The following is a 20512-nucleotide window of genomic DNA, read 5'->3' as shown; positions in this document are numbered from 1 at the left end:
ATGCCAACTAGAAAAAAAGGATGATGACATCACCAAGTTAAAATCAGAAATCACTTCTCTTAAGGCCCAATCATGTGATGCAACCAAGATGAAGGAAGAAATGGAGATCATACTATCAAAGAAGGATGCAGAATGCAAGAACATGAAAGAAGAAATTGTCTTTCTTAAAAAGGAAGTTGACTTGCCGAATAAGAACTTGAAAAGCTCTCAAACCCTAGATGACATTCTAAGTCATCAAAGGTCTCCCCTTGATAAATCAGGTCTTGACTATGTAGGTGAATCCTCAAGCAAGAATGATGCAAACCCTAATGCTTCAAACAACAAGGATGTGAAGAAGCTTGTAAGAAATGTTGATGCTCCCAATTCCAACAAAGGCAAGGAGAACAGTCAAGACAACAATGGAAGAAATCCTATTCCAAGAAGAAATGCAGATGGTGTCAAGGATGGAAGAAGCAACGGTTATCATCAAAGGATCCCAAGGCAAAAAGACTTCAAAAGTACATCAAGGAAACCTTCTTCTCCCAGGTACCAAAGTATATTTCTTGGTTATTGCTATTCTTGTACAAACTTTGGGCACATGGCAAAAGATTGTAGGGCATATCACAAAGATAATTATTATGGTCCCCGTCAATCTCCGAGAAGCAATTTTGCAAGAAGAAGTCATGAATTTTTATACATGAACAATATAGAGTGCTTCAAGTGTCATAACATTGGACATATGGCACGTGATTGTAACTTGACTTGGGCCCCTACACAAGCTAGAACCATACTAGAGAAAAAGGTTACACAAGTATGGAGAAGGAAGCAAACACAATCCAGAAGTCTCTTGAACTCACCAGCCAACAACACATGTTGTTGACTTGATGATGTCATCCTCGATATTCCAAGTATTTGATGGGGAGACTCTGCCAAAAAGAAGACCATGCATACAGTTAGGGGGAGCTTATGATGATTAAGCACTCTTGCAGAAGCTATCCATGAATGGGCCCTATGAAATCCTTGATGAGCCACTTGGACATTCATTCTTTGATAGATCATCTCTCGGGAACATTTCCATTGAAGAACATGATCCCTTATTCATCCATGAACTACTATTGAAGATCTCTTCCACTTGATCACTAAGCAGGTAATCTTTCATGAGCTAGAGGAGGTCGTGCAAATAGGGGGAGTTGGTTCATCACATGAAGGAATGCAAGTAACATCTATCATGGACCACATTGCCAAAAAGAAGAGAACCATGACAGGGGGAGTAACGTACCTATGAAGAACTACTATTCATGAAGAAAAGAAGCAACTCGACAGGGGGAGTTCTTGGACACCCTGTTTTCCATTGATGTCAAAGGGGGAGAGAATATTTGAAAGGTCAAGAATATTTCCATCAATGACAAAGGGGGAGATTGCTAATCTAGGTTGTCATTGAATGTCAATATGGCATTGACCGAGATGTCAATATTCTTGAGATGCCTGGTTCCAGATAATGAAGATGTCAAGCCATGAAGAAGTCTTAAGGAGCCCTTGAACTAACTATAATGTTGCATGTGCCTTGATGATCTAGACCTTAACCCTTGATGACATATGGAGTCATACACTAAATGAATGACCACAATTGATGATGGCACTTGATGAAGGTTGGAAGACTAGATGACGACGTGGAAAATCTCATTTGATGGTTAGAAGACTACCTTGAAACCTTCCTAGTGATGCTGCCTATGCTGTATCACTGCACCATTATATGATGACACAAGATGATACACTCATTGCTAGATACTACATGATGACATTATGATCCTATGACAATGAAGAATTCAAACAAGAGAAGCCATATTGTCCTAATCATTTTCTGCACTAAATAATTCAAGGACAGTCACAAAGAAAAATAATTTTTGCAACCTTAGAGGCAACCTTTCAACATGGGCTCTTATTTGTCCCAAAACTCCTAGCAGTTTGTGAGATATCGAATTTTCAAGTTAAAAAAATATATTTCTGATATTGAGCCGACTTACACTTAGACACTCATGTCGGCCTACCTGCAGAAAGATGTGTCCCTTAAGTTCAAGGTGAAATCCTATATAAATATGACGTCTAGCTCAATGTTGCACGAAGCGGGGACGCAGAAGCGTCATTTTCCAAAAATTTAGGAAGCGAAGCGTCTGCGGAAGCATCTGCTATATATATATATATATATATATATATTTTTTTTTTTTTGCATTTATACTCAAAACAAACATCCCAAATACCAAATTAGTTGTAGAAGACATGAAAACATGCATGTTTTTGCATAAATCAAGATAGATATAACATCCATTGTACATTAATGATTAATTATTCGAGTATCAACCATTTAGATGCATCAACCATCTAGAATCTAGAGTCTTCTACTCTTGTCTAGCCTTTGCCTCTACCTCGATTGTCTAGGGATATTAGTCAACATTGCCCAATTTTGATCAAACTACCTAATTCAAGACTTAAAATATGGTAGAAAAAGCTTAACATGCTTGATCGATGATTTTGACTTGATTGAAAGGTAATTTTTTGCTAAGGGCGTGTCGCATGACAAAGGAGTTCAACAATTAACACCACCAACACTAGGGTACATATAGGGCTTGGTCAATGTTGCAGGAAGCGCCCCCCCCCCGGATCCTAGGCCCGAAGCGCGCCCCGTACGGAAGCGCCCAGGAAGCGTCCCCGGAAGCGCGCTTCCGAAATTTTTAGACGCTTCCTGGAAATTTGGAAGCGCTGGCGCTTCCGAAGCGCCGAAGCGCGCTTCGTACGGCGCTTCCCAGACGCTTCCCAGGCGCTTCCCAGACGCTTCCCAGACGCTTCCGAGACGCTTCCAGAAAAGCTTCCGGAAAAGCATTTAGAAAATCATTTTTTTTTCAATTTTTTTTTAAATTTTAGGTGAGTTTGCTTGTTGGGGGTGGGTCCACCTTGGGTTAGGGTGACAAATGAAAGCAAAAAAAAAATATAAATATAGCAGATGCTCCCTCATCTGGTCCCTTGGTTCCTAGGTTCCATGGTTCAACACCAACAGCAGGGGGTTCTTCTTCATCAGTTTCAGTGCCACGACTTCCAGAGGCACTATCTTCTTCATTGCCACCACGTGGAGGCCCGCCACCACGTTCTATTCGTGGTGGAAGGAGGAGAGATTAGTAGATATATTCACAATCTACTACTTTTTGTCATAGATTACTCATTAGACTTGTAGACTTGTGAATTTGAATTTTGAACCTTTTTGGCTTGGCGGTGACCAAGTGACATATTTTGTAAACATTATTATTTGAATTTTGGACATGACAAATGTTGACAGTTGCTCACTTGCTAGATAAATCATAATATGCTCTATGTTTTATGTTTTATAATATGCTTAAATGTTTTATGTTTTATAATATGCTTAAAAATTTGATGTATGTTTGTAATAGCTAGAATATAGATGATTGTTGTACATACTAGTAACTACAATGGAATCATGGATGCCATATCTATCTTGATTTATGCAAAAATATGCATGTTTTCATGTCTTCTACAATTAATTTGGTATTTGGGATGTTTGTTTTGAGTATAAATGCAAAAAAATATAAAAAATATATATATATAGCAGACGCTTCCGCGGACGCTTCGCTTCCTAGATTTTTGGAAAATGACGCTTCCGCGCTTCCGCTTCCGCTTCCGCTTCGCTCCCGCTTCGTGCAACATTGGGCTTGGTGCTCTCGATTAAATGCTAATCGCATACCTTCATACTTGATATAATCTAATGAAATGCCACAATCCCATTGATCCTGAATTCTTGAAAACTGTTAAGTCTGCTGAATTTTGAATAGGATATGAAATTCAGTTTTCTCCATATGAAGTCCAATGAGGCTGGAACCACTCTCAAACATCCTGAGTCATTTCATGGTAATGTTAAAAATTTAAGTAAAAGGATGAAAATGAAAAATAAAAGAGAATGTCACTTTTACTTTAAGAATTTAACATTTAACATTACCGTGAGGGAGCATCTGCTATATTTATATTTTTTTTGCCTTCATTCCTCACCCTAACCCAAGGTGGACCCACCCCCAACAAGCAAACTCACCTAAAAGTAAAAAAAAGATGATTTTCTAAACAGCGCGAAGCTTTTCCAGAATCGTACGGAAGAGCCACGCTTCCGACGCCCAAAGCGCCGTACGAAGCGCGCTTCGGAGCCCTGGAAGCGGGGCTTCCGTACCATGCTTCCAAATTTCCAGGAAGCGGCAAAAAATTCAGAAGCGGCGCTTCCGAATTTCGGAAGCGCACTTCCGGCCAAGCTTCCTAGGCGCTTCCGTACGGGACGCACTTCGGGGCTTGGAACCGGGCGGGGAAGGGGCGCTTCGTGCAACATTGGTCTAGCTCCTCATTTTAACCATGATTTCGGTGATTAATTCAGAGATAAGGTACAGAAAGAGAAACAAGGTCGAAGAGATAAAAAAGAATACAGTTTGGGTTATAAATAGACAACTGAAAAAGCTACAGGAACATTTTAAAGACTACATACCTTGTTTTTCATGTTGCAGCATCAGACCAAGACTACAGGAAGTCGAGGAGCAGGAAAATGTTGTTTTTGGGCAGATTTTTTTTTAGGACAGTCTTGTGTTAAAGGTCGGATTTCTTGCACAGAACTCGGACCTGCCATCATTCTTTTCTCCGTGGATAAGGATGCGCAAGCAGGCTCGACTGATAAGGAGAGGATGCGAAGCATGGCTCGACCAACCTTTAGTTACTTATTTGAGAGGGGCCACCCAATAAGCATCAAGGACCGGCAGGATGCGTAAGCATGCTCGACTGTTAAGGCCGCCATCGGCTCGACCATAAGGTCCGGAGGCGCTCGACCATAGGGAGAGGATGCGGAGGCAGGCTCGACTGTTAAGGATGCGTAAGCAGGCTCGACTGTTAAGGATGCGTAAGCAGGCTCGACCAACGGGAGAGGACCGGCAACGGGGCTCGACTGATAAGGAGAGGAGAGGATGCGGAGCACGCTCGACCAACGCCCCCCCACCCAATAAGTAAATTGAACCTTTAGGTGCTCGACCATAAGGGAGAGGAGAGGACCGGAGGGACGGAGTCACTCACTATTCCGATGGTGAGGGTGTGTAAGCACACTCGACTGTCAAGGCCGCCATCGACGGAGTCACTCACTCATTCCGATGGGTGAGGGGCTCGACCATAAGGCCATGTAACCTTGCCATGGCACAGAATTGGAGCATTTTTGTGGATCGGACCTGTTGTAATATTTCTCCGCAGGAGCTCGAAATAAGCTACAGATCTAGCACAAAACCTCGGTCCAGTGATATCTGGAGCAGCAACAAGATATTTTGAACCTGTTATTGGAGGTACAATACTAATATTTTAAGGGACAGTATTAAGATCCTTTTACAGAGAAATCCCTTGGTTGAAGGCACAAAATTGGCAATATATTGCAGACCTGTAATATTTTTTTTCTAGCGAATTTGTGAAAGAAATTATGAGGCTATTCTTTGTTGTTTAATGGAAACTTCTAGTGTAGATATTCAGTGATATTTTTGCAGACTTGTGATGACATTTATAGTAGGCCTATGGTGGGTGAAAGTCTGAAGAAACATTGAAGAATACTTGTCAAAGAACAGACCTTGTGATGTCCTTATTGAAGACATTGTAAACCTTTTGTATAAACCATTGAAATATTGATTGAAGGCCTCATTGAAGCATCTCTAAGCATAGTTGAAGATCCTTTGGAGTTTGTTGAGAAAATATATTAAAGAAGTTTTTCATGAAGAAGCCTTAGAGCAGCATTGTGTAGACATCTTGAAACAGTGGTTTCATTGACCTCAGTGGAGCTTGAGTATTGTAGTCACCGGAGGAGCTTTGACCTGTGGAGTGTGTACACATTTAGGCCTCTACCTGTTGCAGCCTTGGACCTGTGTGAGGAAGTGAAGTTTTTGGGCAAGAGAAGTATTGAACAATGAAGACTTGGGTCTTGGAGATAATATTGAAGACCATGATGCACTAGCCATCATGAGGTGACATTGGAGAAATTTTTTGGGTACCATGAAGAACAAGGAGACACCTTCATGTGAAGATCAAGGTTGTCATTGATGACGTGACGTGGAGACTAAGTGAAGGCATTGTTGAAGATTGACAAGGCTCGGTGAAGAAGACATTGGGAGCCATGAAGTACAACTAAACATATCTTGACGAAGTACAGCAAGGGTTGTAGCCTCGAAAAGACAAGGTTGGTGCCTTGGAGGATAGGGTTGGAGCCCTAGAGGATCGGTGTCCTGAAGAAACCAGGTCGGAGCCTATATCAAAGAAGGGTTGGTGCCCTAGGGGTTGGAGCCTCTAAACGCAAGGTTGGTGCCCTGATAGGGTCGGTGCCCTGATAGGGTCGGTGCCCTAGAGGTTGGAGGCTCACAAAAGTCCAAGTTGGTGCTTGGCAACAGGTTGGAGCCTGGGAGATTGAAGATCGGTGTCTTCATTTAGGGTTGGAGCCCTATATACATTGTACTTGATTTATTGTGAAAAAGAAATTAATAAAAGCATTATTCTCATTGTTCATTTTGTGTTCTAAATATAAATGATCTAACTGGTAAAAGTAACAATTGAAAAGGAATACTGATTCACCCCCCCCCCTCAGTGTTTCCAACATGTCGTTCCTATTAGATGAGTATGGTTTGAAGGAGTATGCAGAGGACACTATTGCCATACCTACAGATGCTCAACAATAGGAAATGTACAAGAAAGAAATGGCCAAGGCTAAGAGGATGATCCTAGATGGGGTTCAGGATCATATCATTCCGCATGTTGCTACATTAAACACAACAAAGGAAATGTGGGATGTCATAGTCAAGTTGTATGAGAATCCATCAAAGAATCAGAAGATGATTCTCAAGGAGAAGCTGAGGACCAATAGAATGCAGAAGGGAGAAGGTGTTACACCCTACCTCACCAAGATTCAGAATGTCAGAGATGAACTTGTAGTCATTGGAGAAAAACCATTAGATAACGAGCTAGTCAAAACAACTCTCAATGGTTTCACCAAGGAGTGGCATACCTTTGTCCAAGTTATTTCTAGGCGAGATACGCTACCTGGTTGGGATCGTCTATGGAGTGACTTCACTCGAGGAGCTGAGGCTCAGTCTTGCGAATGGTTCTACCAACATCAACATCAGGGGACCAAAGGAAGAGGAGGATGAGGAAAATGTGGCCCTTGTAGGCAAGGGAAAGGCGAAGAAAGGTCCCAGTCAGGGATAAGGCTCAGGAGGACGCGAGAGAAAGAAGAAAGATTTGTCGAAGATCAAGTGCTTCAGGTGTGGTGAGTATGGCCATTATGTCACCCAGTGTCCTCAAAGGAAGAAGGACAAGAAAGGATAGCAGGAGCAGACGACAACCTCGACAGAGATTGATGAACTTACCACAAGATTGGAGGAGTTTGCGTTGATAGCAACAATACCTCTAGGGGGAGGAGAAGCTTGATACCTATGCATATCAAGTTGGGGAAGGTCCAACACAGTTGAAACAAGGAGATTAATCAGATCAATTCCAGTTGTTGTAGCAAGACCATCACTTTTGCTACAAGGGCCCACAATATTCAGTAGTAAGATTCAGTGTTAGCAGAGCTAGTTGTAGTTAGATACTCAATAGACAGTTGCAGAGCTAATTGCAGTAACACAATGTCAACAGATAACCTTCAAATAGACAGTAGCAAAGCCAGTTGCAATCAGATGATCGAGAGACAATTGCAGAACTAGTTGCAGTGACACAGGCAGTGCGAATTTTCCAATCGCAGTGTGTAGGTGCAGTTCCAACCAAAAGATTCCCAATGCAAAGCTACACAGTCTAGTGTCTAGTGCAGGAGGACAATGCGAGTTTCCCAGAGGGAGTAGAGAGATTTCTCATAGGGAGATCAAGATTGAGAGGGACAGTATGCACAAATCAGAGTTTGCGCAATAGCATGATGGACACTATTCTCTTCATAGTGATTTCCAGTGACAGGGATATTGGTAAAATTGGAGAAGTGGAGGACAGTCAGACATTTGCAGCATAGGATTGTCCAGGTGCAGGAGAGTAGTATTGGCGGAGAGAACACCTTCCTCACTAAGAGGGAATGTTAATTTAGGTAGCATCGGACAGGTGTTCTAGTCTCGATTTGTGTCTAAGAGGCTAAGGAGTACAAGTTCTCCAAAACCCAAAAAAGGTTTCATGAGATAAGTTTGTGAAACGCCTCAATTAAATTAATTGATCAATAATTAAAAAATGCTGAAGTCTAATAGGAAAATTGATTAATTAATGGGAATTAATTGAGGGTGATCGAGAATGCTCTAGAGACTCACATGGATCGAGTCTAAGATGATCTTAGTCGTTGCTGACGATCTAATCATGGCCATTGAAGCTCCAATGAGAGATTATAAGAGCAAATTGATTTGATGAGGATAGATAGAAGTCAGGGAGAAAACATCCAGGCAATTCGGATTTCCCAGTGCACAGTGATTCAATAAGGGATAGAATTCAAGCCAGTGGAGGAACTTCAAGGATTGAGGGAGCGACAACAAAGAGATCTGGGGATTTCCAGTGTCTCTCTAGTGCCAGTTTGTGTAGTATCCCGAATTTTGATTTTCAACGTTAGAGATGAGTTTGGGGGAGAGGACTCAATTCCGACACCGGGACTGAGGAGGAAAAGAGAATATTGCATCTCTAGTGGAAAGTGGGGACCACAAGAAAGAGACATTCGAACAAGGAGGGAACTTACACTCTTGGAAGAGAGAGGGAAGAGAAGGGAGTGTGAATTAGGAGAGAGAGAGGGAGTGGGGACCACAAGGAGAGGAGCCACGAATTATAAATAGAGAAAGAAGCACTCATTTTGGTCATTCATTCATCTATTCAGAAAATTGTCTTTGAAATAGCACGCTTGAGTGGAAGCCAAGTCTGGGAGTGCAATTTAGCACACAAGTGTCTCCGAGCAGAGATCTCAACGCTTGCTTCAGTGGACTTCGAGTGCCAGCCCAAGGAGGGAGTTCGATCCTTCTAGTGTGAGTTTGTGTGGAGGAGACATTAGCAGCAGCATAGGGACTGCGCAGTGCTTGGAGGAGACACACTTACGAGTTGAGGATTGAAGGGAGTTTTGGCCTAAAACTTGAGGTGGAGTCCGAAGAAGTATTTTGGGGCCTTTTCCAGTATTTTGGCGGAGCAACAATCACAGTATTTGTTGTAGGTTACATCTTCTGCTTGTGGAGGCGGGCCAAGCATTTAAGGTCAATTTTGGAGCGTCAAAACTAGGACAAACCCTTTCTGGGTTTTTGACAAGGACCTCTGGAATAATTTGGCAGGATTTTCTTTGCAGATTTGAGGGGTCAAACAGGGGTCCCAATTTAACCAGCAGCTAGGGGAAATTTGGGCCGAAATTCCAAGGTCAACATTTGGCCAATTCCTTCGTGGGTTTTTGTGGGTTATTGTGGATAGGCCGAGGTTAATTTCCCGGAATTTTTAGAGCACCGGAGGAGGCCCTAACAACCATTATTTGCAGCCAACAGTGCAATTTTCACTGGGACAACGTAGAGCTTGTTGAGGACGTCCATATTGCATGTTAGAGTAGCTGATTTCATCACCTGGATATTGTTAGCTTGCCTTGAGCAAGCACAGGTGCATGCTTTCTGATTTTACCTTTGTACCCAACAATTATATTAATAAAATGGCTCAGCGCAATGCAGTTTATGGAGATTTTTGGTTGTTTGATGTGTTGTAAATTTTTGTATTTGTTTCTACTATGTTTGCTTTCTTTATCATTGTAAATTTCTATTAGGAATATTACAGTTTGGCAGGAAAGAGGAGGCCGATTATTTCTGCAGAGAGGGCTGCCTAGCCAGTGCGAGTGAGCCAGAATCCAGTGCGAGGTGTCGGAAAGGAGGTCAATTCAGTTGCTAGAGTCTGGAAGATTATCTGGAAGGCAGAGTGACTTCATTCTAGAGCCAAAGGGAAGTAAAAAAACTCATCTAGAGCCAGCTAGCAGGTTGTAAAATTTTCCCATGCCAGGCAATGTGACTTTTGGCAAAGCGAGTTGCCATTGAGAAAGTTCGAGCAAGCTAGAGGGCAACCAAATTGTTGTAGAAGGGAGATAATTTCTCCAAATTGTTTTGCGAGATTATTTGTCGGAGGGTTGCCAATGAGGCATCCATATTATTGTACTCATATTTTTACTGTTGCATAATAATAATACAAACCCTCATCTGCTGCTCCGGTTTTCCCTTCGGTGTTTTTTTCGGGGACATTTGTCCCAAATAACTGTGTTAATTGTGTGCACGAATTTCTCAATTCCAGTTTAATTTTTCACGACATATTTATTTTATTGTGAAGATCACAATAGTGAGCTATTTGTTATTTGTCGTTAAAATAATTAACTAAAGACAGATAAATTGCTTCAGTTAGAAGAATATTTTCTAGTTATTGCAGTCGTAGCTTTTTTTAACAAATATTAGGTTCGACCATAGGTATAGGTGTATTTCTCATTTAACAAGAAGAATTTCTCTATTGAAAAGGTTGTTGGGTTTTTCCCCGTAGTGGGTTTTCCCAGGGAAAGTATTGTCTTCTTTTTGTGTTGTGATCTCTACTATTCTACTGTTCGTTATGGTGGAATTTCTGAAGTACCATTGTTGAATGATATATTGGAATAAACGAAAAGAAAATCGATATCAAAAGTAATTATCAGAATTTCAGAAATATTGTGCTAACCCTAATTGCACGAAAAAAATCAACATATAGTTGACTGGTTCATGCAAATATGAGTGGTATTTTTGGAGTTCAGTCTAATTCTATCTTATCTCATCTGATATACATTTAGATTAGTTCTGTCAAGGGTATAAGAGGATGCTTCTTCGTTGCTGATTGGACGTTGCAGCCGCATCTTCATTCCAAATAATGGAAGAACTTTTATGGTGGAATAATGCTTTAATATTTGTGGAAATTCAATCTTCTGCTTGCTTTTACCGTTTTCAAGTTGGAATTAATGTGTACTTTGAGATCAACAAGATTTGACATATTCACCTTGCTGATTTTTCTCTTCTCTTGGCCCCATACCCCATAAACAAGGCAGGGGAATGGATTGATAAGACCAACTGTTATATAGATAGACATAAAATAGACATAGAGAGTAACATATGCATTAATTCATCCTTCCCAATGCATGGTGGAATTAATGCATTAATTGAGGAGAGTAACATATGCATTAATTCATCCTTCCCAATCCTCTCTATTAGTATATAGACATGACTTTTTATTTTTACAAAGTCACTTTAGCAAGGTCAGAAATGAAATTTTATTCAAGGAAATTCATCCCATAGCTGCCAATTTTCAACGCTTTGCTCTCCAAATCCTTCTTTCTATCTGCAGAATAAGTAACAAATATTTAAAAAAAACTATTTAAAGTGCCCATCTGTGGCATGGTGATTTTTTGGATCGCGTCATGATTTTTACAATATTATCATGCGTTTTTTGGCTGTTAAAAAAGCACTGATTTTTATTGAAGATAAAAACAACCAAGGGTAAAAATCACCACTGCCCAGTTTTTTTCACGATTTTCATAACACTTTTTTAACCTCTAAGATGCTTTTAATTAATCATTTTTTGAATAGGTTATATACAGTCAATGGAACTTGAAAGCCATTAGTTTGCTAAGTAATGGATTTCTTTCAATTGAATTATTTTTCATTAAGATTATGCACTTCAGTCTTCTATTTTGCTTTACAATACTTCCATGTTCATAGTGCCTAACCCATTGATGTATAATGTTATTTTATTTTTCACCGGAGTACATGTTGAAGTGAAATTTCCCTTCTGAACTTTTTCCAAATTGATTGAACAACGGAAGAACTTTAACTGAAATGTTTATGATTTCATTTGATGGGAGAACAGCTGCAGGAAAATGTAGACTGGGCATTCATCAAAGAACAAGAAAACCGAATGGCTTTTCTTTTTGGCATTGATGACCACTGGGGACCATTGTCTCTATTTGAAGAGGTATAGATGTTATTCATTATGTGCTCATTTGTCTCAAAGTTTCATCTTAAACTTAGATTGTAAAAAAATAAGGGTTTTCTTAATTAATTATTACATTGTTCTTGATGAATTCTGTCACTGTCCACTACATTGATTTTACTAGCCCATCCTTATTCTTCAACTGAATGCATCTTAAAATATCTTCAAGCACTATTGTGAAATAGACAACGTTGAGAAATTAACAACCTTAAGAGAATTGTCATATTATCCCTAGTTTCTCCTTGGAATTTGCATGAAAACACGACATGGCATGTGAAAAATCATTAACATCTCCATGTTGTAGGCTATTTTCTGAAATGGACCTACAATTTTGATGTGCAGTTTTTGATGTACGTGAAAATTAGACATTGCATAAAACAACATAAGAAAATTAACTGCACTCACCAAAAATTACTTTTGTTTTTCCAAAAAAAGTTATGGAGTTAATAATTTTTTGTGTTTCTTCGCAAAAGACAAAAGCTTGATTGAAACTAAAATTTCAGACACTGTAATGTCAAAATTAAGCAATTTCAAATTAAAGTTTAGATCATAATACATTATCAAATATAGTTGAGAACTTAATTTTCAGGGCTCTATTTCTGTGAAGTTTGCACCTGCATTTTTAGCATGGGATTTTGTGTCTCTGCCCTTGATTATTACTATTGTTGTTGTCTTTTTTTTTATATTTTTTTAATTGAGTGGGTTTAATGGTTAAGAATATGTGTTTCCTCCTAAGAGATTACAGCTTCAAATCCAAAGTAGGGTAGAGTATGTGCACCTCCGTAGACTTTAGCAATCAAATTGCTTCATGGAGGTGTGTCTCTTGTCCCATAAACAAGAGGTCTCATACACCAATTTGGTGTCTGACTTGGTTGTGACCTTAAAATTTGATGATGATTATTATTGCTATTAAAAATAAAAATAAATATTTTACTTATCTATTTTAAATTTAATAAAAAAATCATTTATTTAAAAGAAACACAATTTTAACAAAAGTAGCAATGAAAGAAAACATAAACAACAAAGCTTTAAGTTTATTTTTTTATTTTGTATTTTTTTCAAGAGCAAAGAGGGGATATATAAGTTTTTTTTTAATAACTAAAAGCCTTTGGGGACTAGTTGTCCTTCCTTTTTGATGGGAAGGCCAACTAGTCCCCAAAGACTTTCTTGATGGGAAGGGTCTTCAATGGCTAGGAGAAACATTTCCATGTGTCACTGTGATGTGGTAGTCATTGCCCCTACTGTTGAAATTTGGTACCGGAGGACAGGTGGTTCCCTAAGGCTTTGATCTTTGGCCTAGGGAAAAGTGTCCAAAAGAACTTAATTTTTATCCTAAAGTGACTTTATAATTTTTATAAAGTCAAATCTAATTTAAAAGTGACTTTAAGTGATAAAGTTACTAAAGTCTAATTTTAAAGTGACTTTAATAAAGTCAATGTAAAATCAAAAAGGAAAAGTGACTTTGGAAATAAATGACTAAGTGGGTCTTTATTAAAGTGGGGTGAATTAAAAAATTGAAAGTGAGATTTAAATGAGCATTTAATCTCAACCCTAGATCTCAATCTATTTCAGCCATTGGATTTAGGGATTCCCCAAAAGTCACTTAGGGTTAGATTAAAGGAGGGAAAAGAGGAAAAGGTCATTATTCTTTCATGAGCAGATTGAGAGAAGGAAAGCAAGAGAGCAAGGGAAATATTTGGACAGTGAGGAGAAGGAGACATCAACTTGGCACACATTCCAAGGCAGCATTCCAGCAAGTCCGTATAGTTGAGTTAGCACACAGTGAAAGGCAGGTTTTGGGCACGATTTTCTAGAAAGGTCGTACAACAGTTCTGGCTCAGATTCCAAGGAGGTCGTACAGCAAGGTTGCACAGAAATCGAGGAGCAGCAAGTCTGAAAATTGCTGGCACGTTTGCAAGGGAGGCCATACATCAAGTGGCTATACCTTGGCACGCATTTCTAGGCAGAAATCTGTACACTGTACTGTTGTTTTTTTCTGCACAGAAATCGAGGAAACCGTACAGCAACATTTATGGCAGCTTGCATGCTTTTCTAGGCAGGCCATACAGCAGCATTTAACGCTGAAATTTGGCACAAAAATCGAGGAGGCCGTACAACATTTATTGCTGTTCAGTTTTGCTGTTTGCAAGTTTTTCCAGTTGGCTGTGAGGCATGGAAAATGAGATAAGTTGTAAAAGTTTGCTTGCTGATTTTTTGCTGAATATTTTCTCACTGTAAAAAGCATTTTCCAGAAATAAGGAGCTTTCGAACTGGTTTTCCCCAAGAGTTGTAGGGGGTTTTTCCAGGGTCACCTTGACAAAAAATCACTGTGTTTAAATGTGTTGAATGGCTGTTTGTATGTGCTGATTTTTATTTTTGCATTTTCCAGCATTCTGTAATTTTTCCAGAATTTGTGTTTTCAGCAAAATTTATTTTCCAGTTGTTGAATGTATGGATAAGGGAAAGGGCATTTAACTATTTTGGAGAAATAAGGTGAAACTGAAAACCGGAGTGGGAAATGAGAAATTTTTACATGGTATCAAAGCTTGAGTGCTGAAGTGCAGTTTGGGACAGCAAGGAGGAAAATTACACTCTGCTGATTTTTCACTTAGAAAATTCCAGCAATCTGATTTTTCACAAATAGCAGTTTTATCCTTACTACAGCAGTGCTATATTTCAGTTTTAGGACAGCAGGATGTCATTGGGATTGAGGGTGGAGGATAGGTTGGATAGGCATTCCAATTACAGCGTTTGGAAGGAGAGAATGCATAGCATCTTTGAGGAGGCAGAAGTCTGGGACATCATGGTGCATACCACACAGAACCCTGTTGTTGTGCCTACTGATGCTATTCAGTTGGCTGCTTATAATAGAAAGAACAACAAGGGTAAGAGACTGATTCTAGACGGAGTCAAAGACCATTGCATTCCTCATGTAAGAGGAAAAAGAAATGCCCATGAGATGTAGACAGCATTGTCCAATCTCTACCAGAGTACTAATGAGAACCGGAAAATGGTCCTGAAAGAGAAGCTGAAGACCATTAACATGGGCAATGATAGTGCAACTGGATATCTCACAAAGATTACTAATGTGAGAGATGAGTTGGCAGCAGTTGGAGAGGTCATTCCACCCACTGAGTTGGTGCGGATTGCAGTGAATGGCCTCCCCTGTTCATGGATGAACTTTGCTGATGGGGTTTGTGCACGTGAGACCCTTCCCACATGGGAGAGGTTTTGGGATGATTGCATTCAGACAGAGATCAGGAAAGGTCAGCTTGGGGCAGCCAAGCTAGTTGAGCAGGATGAAGATGTAGCACTGTTGGCAGGAGGCAAGAAAGGCAAAGGGAAGAAGCAGGCTTCCACAAGCAATGGTGGGGGCAAAGGCAAAGGTAAAGGTAAACAGGGTAACACACAGAAGGACTATTCCAAGGTGAAGTGTTGGAATTTTCAAAAGATGGGACACTATGCAGTTGTGTGTCCGGAGAAGAAGAAGAAGAAGGGGAAGAACCAAAGCATGGCAGCTTCAGCAGAGATTGAGGACTTTGCAGATTGTTTTGACCGGGAGTTTGCGTTCACTGCGTGTAAGTCCTCTAGTGCAGGATCACCTGCCACACAGGTTCAGAGGGAGCATGCTTTTCCCTTGATTAGCGGAGCATCTTCGGGTATCTGGTATGTGGACAGTGGGGCTTCACGTCACATGACAGGAGTCCGTGAGTACTTCTCAGAGCTTTTAGAGAGTGGCACTGATATAGAGGTAGTACTCGGTGATGAGAGAGTTGTTAGAGCATTTGGTGTGGGGACACTGACATTTCAGAGGGAGTCCAAACCTCTCTTGAAGGTGTCAAATGTTCTTTATGTGCCAGGGATGAGGAAGAACCTCATATCCATCTCAGCTTTGGAGGACAAAGGATATGAGGTACTGTTCAGGGGAGGACAGGTGTTGATGTATCCCAAGGGCACTCCAACTGATTCAGCTAGCGTGATAGGTGTACGCCATGCAAAGGTGTACAAGTTTGCATTCCAACCCCTTTTGGCATTGAGCAGTAGTACCGACAGCAAAGCTAGTAGTTCTGAGCTGTGTGAGATTTGGCACCGCAGGATGGGGCATATGTATCATGGAGTCTTGAGGACCTTGCGGGAGATCACTACAGGTGTGGCAGATTTCAGTACTGATCACTTTGATACTTGTAGAGGATGTGCGATGGGCAAGTTTGCCAAATCCCCTTTTCCCAGCAGTGACAGCAGAGCGACTGGGATTCTTGATTTGATTCATTCCGATGTGAGCGGTCGGATGTCTCATGTTTCCTTGAGTGGATATGAGTACTATGTTTTATTCATTGATGATCACTCCAGGAGGACCTGGATTTATTTCTTGAAGACCAAGAGTGAGGTCTTCAAGCGGTTTCAGGAGTTCAGAGCTCTTGTGGAGACACAGACAAGTCGGAAGATCAAGTCCTTGAGGTCAGACAATGGGGGAGAGTACACCCTTGGAGAGTTTGTTGACTATTGTGCGGAGGCAGGCATTAGGAGGGAGTTCACTGTTCGTTACAATCCCCAGCAGAACAGGGTTGCGGAGAGAAAGAATAGATCCATCGGAGGGGTTGCCATTGTTCTTGTGGGCAGAGGCTTGCAACACAGCTGTTTATTTGCAGAACAGGAGTCCGCATCATGCCTTGGGGCACATGACTCCGGAGGAGGCTTTTTCTGGGAAGAAGCCTGATATTGGTCATCTTCGTATCTTTGGGTGCATTACATACTCCTACATACCCAAGGAGAAGAGGACCAAACTAGAGCCCACTGCAAAGAAGGGTATCTTTGTGGGCTACAGTGAGACCTCAAAGGCCTTTCGGATTTACATTCCTGCACAGAGGAAAGTTGTTGTCAGGCGGGATGTGAAGTTCGAGGAGAACAGGGCCTTTAGGAGATTACGGGAGTTAGAGTATCTGGATCAGCCAAACCCTCAGTAGCAGTTGAGTCAGTCGCAGGGATCCAGTGGGCAGGGATCAGGAGGATCCAGAGGTACATCTATGAGGATGTCAAGTCCGTCAGTGAGCAATGGCTCGCCGAGCCAGAGGGGTGGTGCTCCGGGCAGCATGTAGAGCAATTCACTAGGGAATCTGCTGATGGACAGTTCACATGGTACCTCAACTTATACAGGTTCAGGTGCAGGCAGGAGGACAACAACAGACAATCAAGAGTTCAGGCTCCTGATGATGATGAGGAGGAGTTTCATTCTCCAATGGGAGAAGTACGCTCAGGGAAAAGGAAGCCCAAGTGGCTTCAGGACACCTTAAGAGATGCCACATCTGTTGCTGAGCCTAAGAGGCCGGTCAGAGAGAGTAGACCACTTGAGAGGTTTTGTAGCTATATGGCAATGGCTACCAACATCCTTGACTCTGAGCCTTCTAGCTATGAGGAGGCAGCTAGCCAGTAGGTCTGGAGAGAGGCCATGCAGGAGGAGTACTCTTCTATCATGAAGAATGATGTTTGGGAGGTGGTGCCAAGGCCTGAGGGCAAATCCGTGGTTACTTCCAGATGGCTTTACAAGGTAAAGCATGCTGCAGATGGCAGCATTGAGAAATTCAAAGCGAGGTTTGTGGCTAGAGAGTTCTCCCAGGTACAGGGAGTTGATTATGAGGAGACCTTCTCTCCCGTGGCTCGATATACTTCGATCCGCTCCATTATATCGATAGTAGCAGAGATGGGTTGGAAGATCCACCAGATGGATGTGAAGACTGCATTTCTCAATGGCTTCATACAGGAGGAGGTGTACATTGAGCAGCCACAGGGCTTTGAGGTGCATGGGAAGGAGTCCCATGTGTGCAAACTGAAGAAGGCCCTTTATGGCCTGAAGCAAGCTCTCAGAGCTTGGTACTCCAGGATAGATACGTACTTGCAGGGGATGGGTTTCACAAAGAGTGAGGTAGATCCGAACCTTTACTATATTGTAATAGGTGAGGAGCCTCTCCTTCTGGTGTTGTATGTGGATGACTTGGTCATTACAGGTGCAGAGAGACTCATAGAGCACTACAAGAGAGATCTTGCGATGGAGTTTGAGATGAAGGACATCGGCTTGATGCATTACTTTTTGGGTTTGGAGATGTGGCAGGAGGAGGGGCATTTCTTCCTGGGGCAGGGGAAGTATATTGTGGACATCCTTGGCAGATTCCACATGGAGGATTGTAAACCCATGTCGACACCGATGATCACCAACTAGAAGAAGCTTCATGCTTCGGATTCCGAGTTGGTGGATCCCACATTGTACAGGCAACTAATTGGTTCCTTGATGTATTTGGTCAACACTAGACCAGATATTTGTTTTGCAGTCAACACAATGAGTCAGCTTATGTGTGAGCCTAGGAAGGTTCACTGGGTGGTTGCAAAACACATTTTGCAGTACTTGCAGGGGACAGTGGATTATGGTCTGGACTACAGGCAGGGGGATGGAGTGAGATTGGCAGGTTATACTGATTCTGATTAGGCAGGTTGTGCTTCTGATAGGAAGAGCACTTCAGGGTGTTGTTTTGGGTTAGGTTTGGCAGTAGTGTCATGGTTCAGCCGGAAGCAGCAGTCAGTAGCATTGAGTTCAATGGAAGCAGAGTATATGGCAGCCAGTCTAGCTAGTTGTGAGGCCATCTGGTTTCGCAAGATGTTGTTTGGCTTATCTGGTCAGCCGTTGAGACCTTCAGTGATTTATTGTGATAATCAGAGTTGCATTAAACTCACGGAGAATCCAGTATTTCATGACAGGTCAAAGCATATCGGGATCAAATATCATTTCATCAGAGACTGTGTTCAGAAGGGCGCTGTGAAGCTTGAGTATATTCCCATTGATGAGCAGGTTGCAGATATTCTTACCAAATCCTTACCACGGGGCAAGCATGACTACTTCAGAGACAAGATGGGTGTGGTGAGGAACACCTTCCTCGGTAAGAGGGAGTGTTGAAATTTGGTACCGCAGGGCAGGTGGTTCCCTAAGGCTTTGATCTTTGGCCTAGGGAAAAGTGTCCAAAAGAATTTAATTTTTCTCCTAAAGTGACTTTATAATTTTTATAAAGTCAAATCTAATTTAAAAGTGACTTTAAGTGATAAAGTTACTAAAGTCTAATTTTAAAGTGACTTTAATAAAGTCAATGTAAAATTAGAAAGGAAAAGTGACTTTGGAAATAAATGACTAAGTGGGTCTTTATTAAAGTGGGGTGAATTAAAAAATAGAAAGTGAGATTCAAATGAGCATTTAATCTCAGCCCTAGATCTCAATCTATTTCAGCCATTAGATTTAGGGATTCCCCAAAAGTCATTTATGGTTAGATTAAATGAGGGAAAGGAGGAAAAGGTCATTATTCTTTCATGAGCAGATTGAGAGAAGGAGAGCAAGAGAGCAAGGGAGATTTCTGGACAGTGAGGAGGAGGCAGCAGCTTGGCACACATTCCAAGGCAACATTCCAGCAAGTCCGTACAGCTGAGTTAGCACACAGTGAAAGGCAGGTTTTGGGCACGATTTTCTAGAAAGGTTGTACAACAGTTTTGGCTCAGATTCCAAGGAGGTCGTACATGAAGGTTGCACAGAAATCGAGGAGCAGAAAGTCTGAAAATTGCTAGCACATTTTTCAAGGGAGGTCGTACAGCAAGTGGCTATACCTTGGCACACATTTCTAGGGAGAAATCTGTATACTATACTGTTGTTTTTTTCTGCACAGAAATCGAGGAAATCGTACAATAGCATTTATGGCAGCTTGCATGCTTTTCTGGGTAGGTTGTACAACAACATTTAACGCTGAAATTTGGCACAAAAATCGAGGAGGCCGTACAACGTTTATTGCTATTCAGTTTCGCTGTTTGCAAGTTTTTCCAGTTGGCTGTGAGGCACGGAAAACAAGATAAGTTGTAAAAGTTTGCTTGCTGATTTTTTGCTGAATATTTTCTCTCACTGTAAAAAGCATTTTCCAGAAATAAGAAGGAGCTTTCGAACTGGTTTTCCCCAAGAGTTGTAGGGGGTTTTTCCAGGGTCACCTTGACCAAAAATCACTGTGTTTAAATGTGTTGAATGGCTGTTTGTATGCGCTGATTTTTATTTCTGTATTTTCCAGCATTCTGTAATTTTCCAAAATTTGTGTTTTCAGCAAAATTTATTTTCCAGTTGTTGAATGTATGGATATGGGAAAGAGCATTTAAATATTTTGGAGAAATAAGGTGAAACTGAAAAACGGGGTGGGAAATGAGAAATTTTTACACCTACCAGTGTCATCCCTTCTTCCAAGCACATAATTTCTTCACTCAACACATCAAGTGATTATCTGCACTTGATTTTCTCAATGAGGACCTTGTTGTCATGTCCCTTCTCAAACACATTTGTAACAGGGTGCTACTACACAAATTTGCACAATTTTGGCTAGGGAAGAGAACCCATCATTTTTTACTTAGGGGCTTAGGAGGCAATTCAACTTAATTTGTTTGCTAGTGGAATGTGGGGGCCACCCACATGGGAATTCGAATTGGC

At 41.2% G+C, this 20512-nt stretch overlaps 1 protein-coding gene across 8 annotated transcripts in view; it reads left to right on the top strand.

Moving 5' to 3' along the window:
- The window catches only part of LOC149191426 (alpha/beta-Hydrolases superfamily protein), a 567598-nt gene that overhangs the window by 408349 nt on the left and 138737 nt on the right, over positions 1 to 20512 (top strand). For all 8 annotated transcript variants that reach the window (XM_089404268.1, XM_089404262.1, XM_089404266.1 and 5 more), the window contains one exon: positions 11893 to 11997. In XM_089404268.1, coding sequence (XP_089260394.1) covers positions 11893 to 11997 — 105 coding nt within the window. The remainder of the gene's footprint in view (positions 1 to 11892; positions 11998 to 20512) is intronic.

The sequence above is a fragment of the Pinus tabuliformis genome, chromosome 2_2 (genome assembly GCF_031772625.1).
Source record: "Pinus tabuliformis cultivar Carrire ecotype Pingquan chromosome 2_2, CPIR1, whole genome shotgun sequence".
Classification (NCBI taxonomy): domain Eukaryota; kingdom Viridiplantae; phylum Streptophyta; class Pinopsida; order Pinales; family Pinaceae; genus Pinus; species Pinus tabuliformis.
The sequence above is the reverse complement of the archived record's forward strand: the minus strand, read 5'-3'. Positions and strand labels throughout refer to the sequence as shown.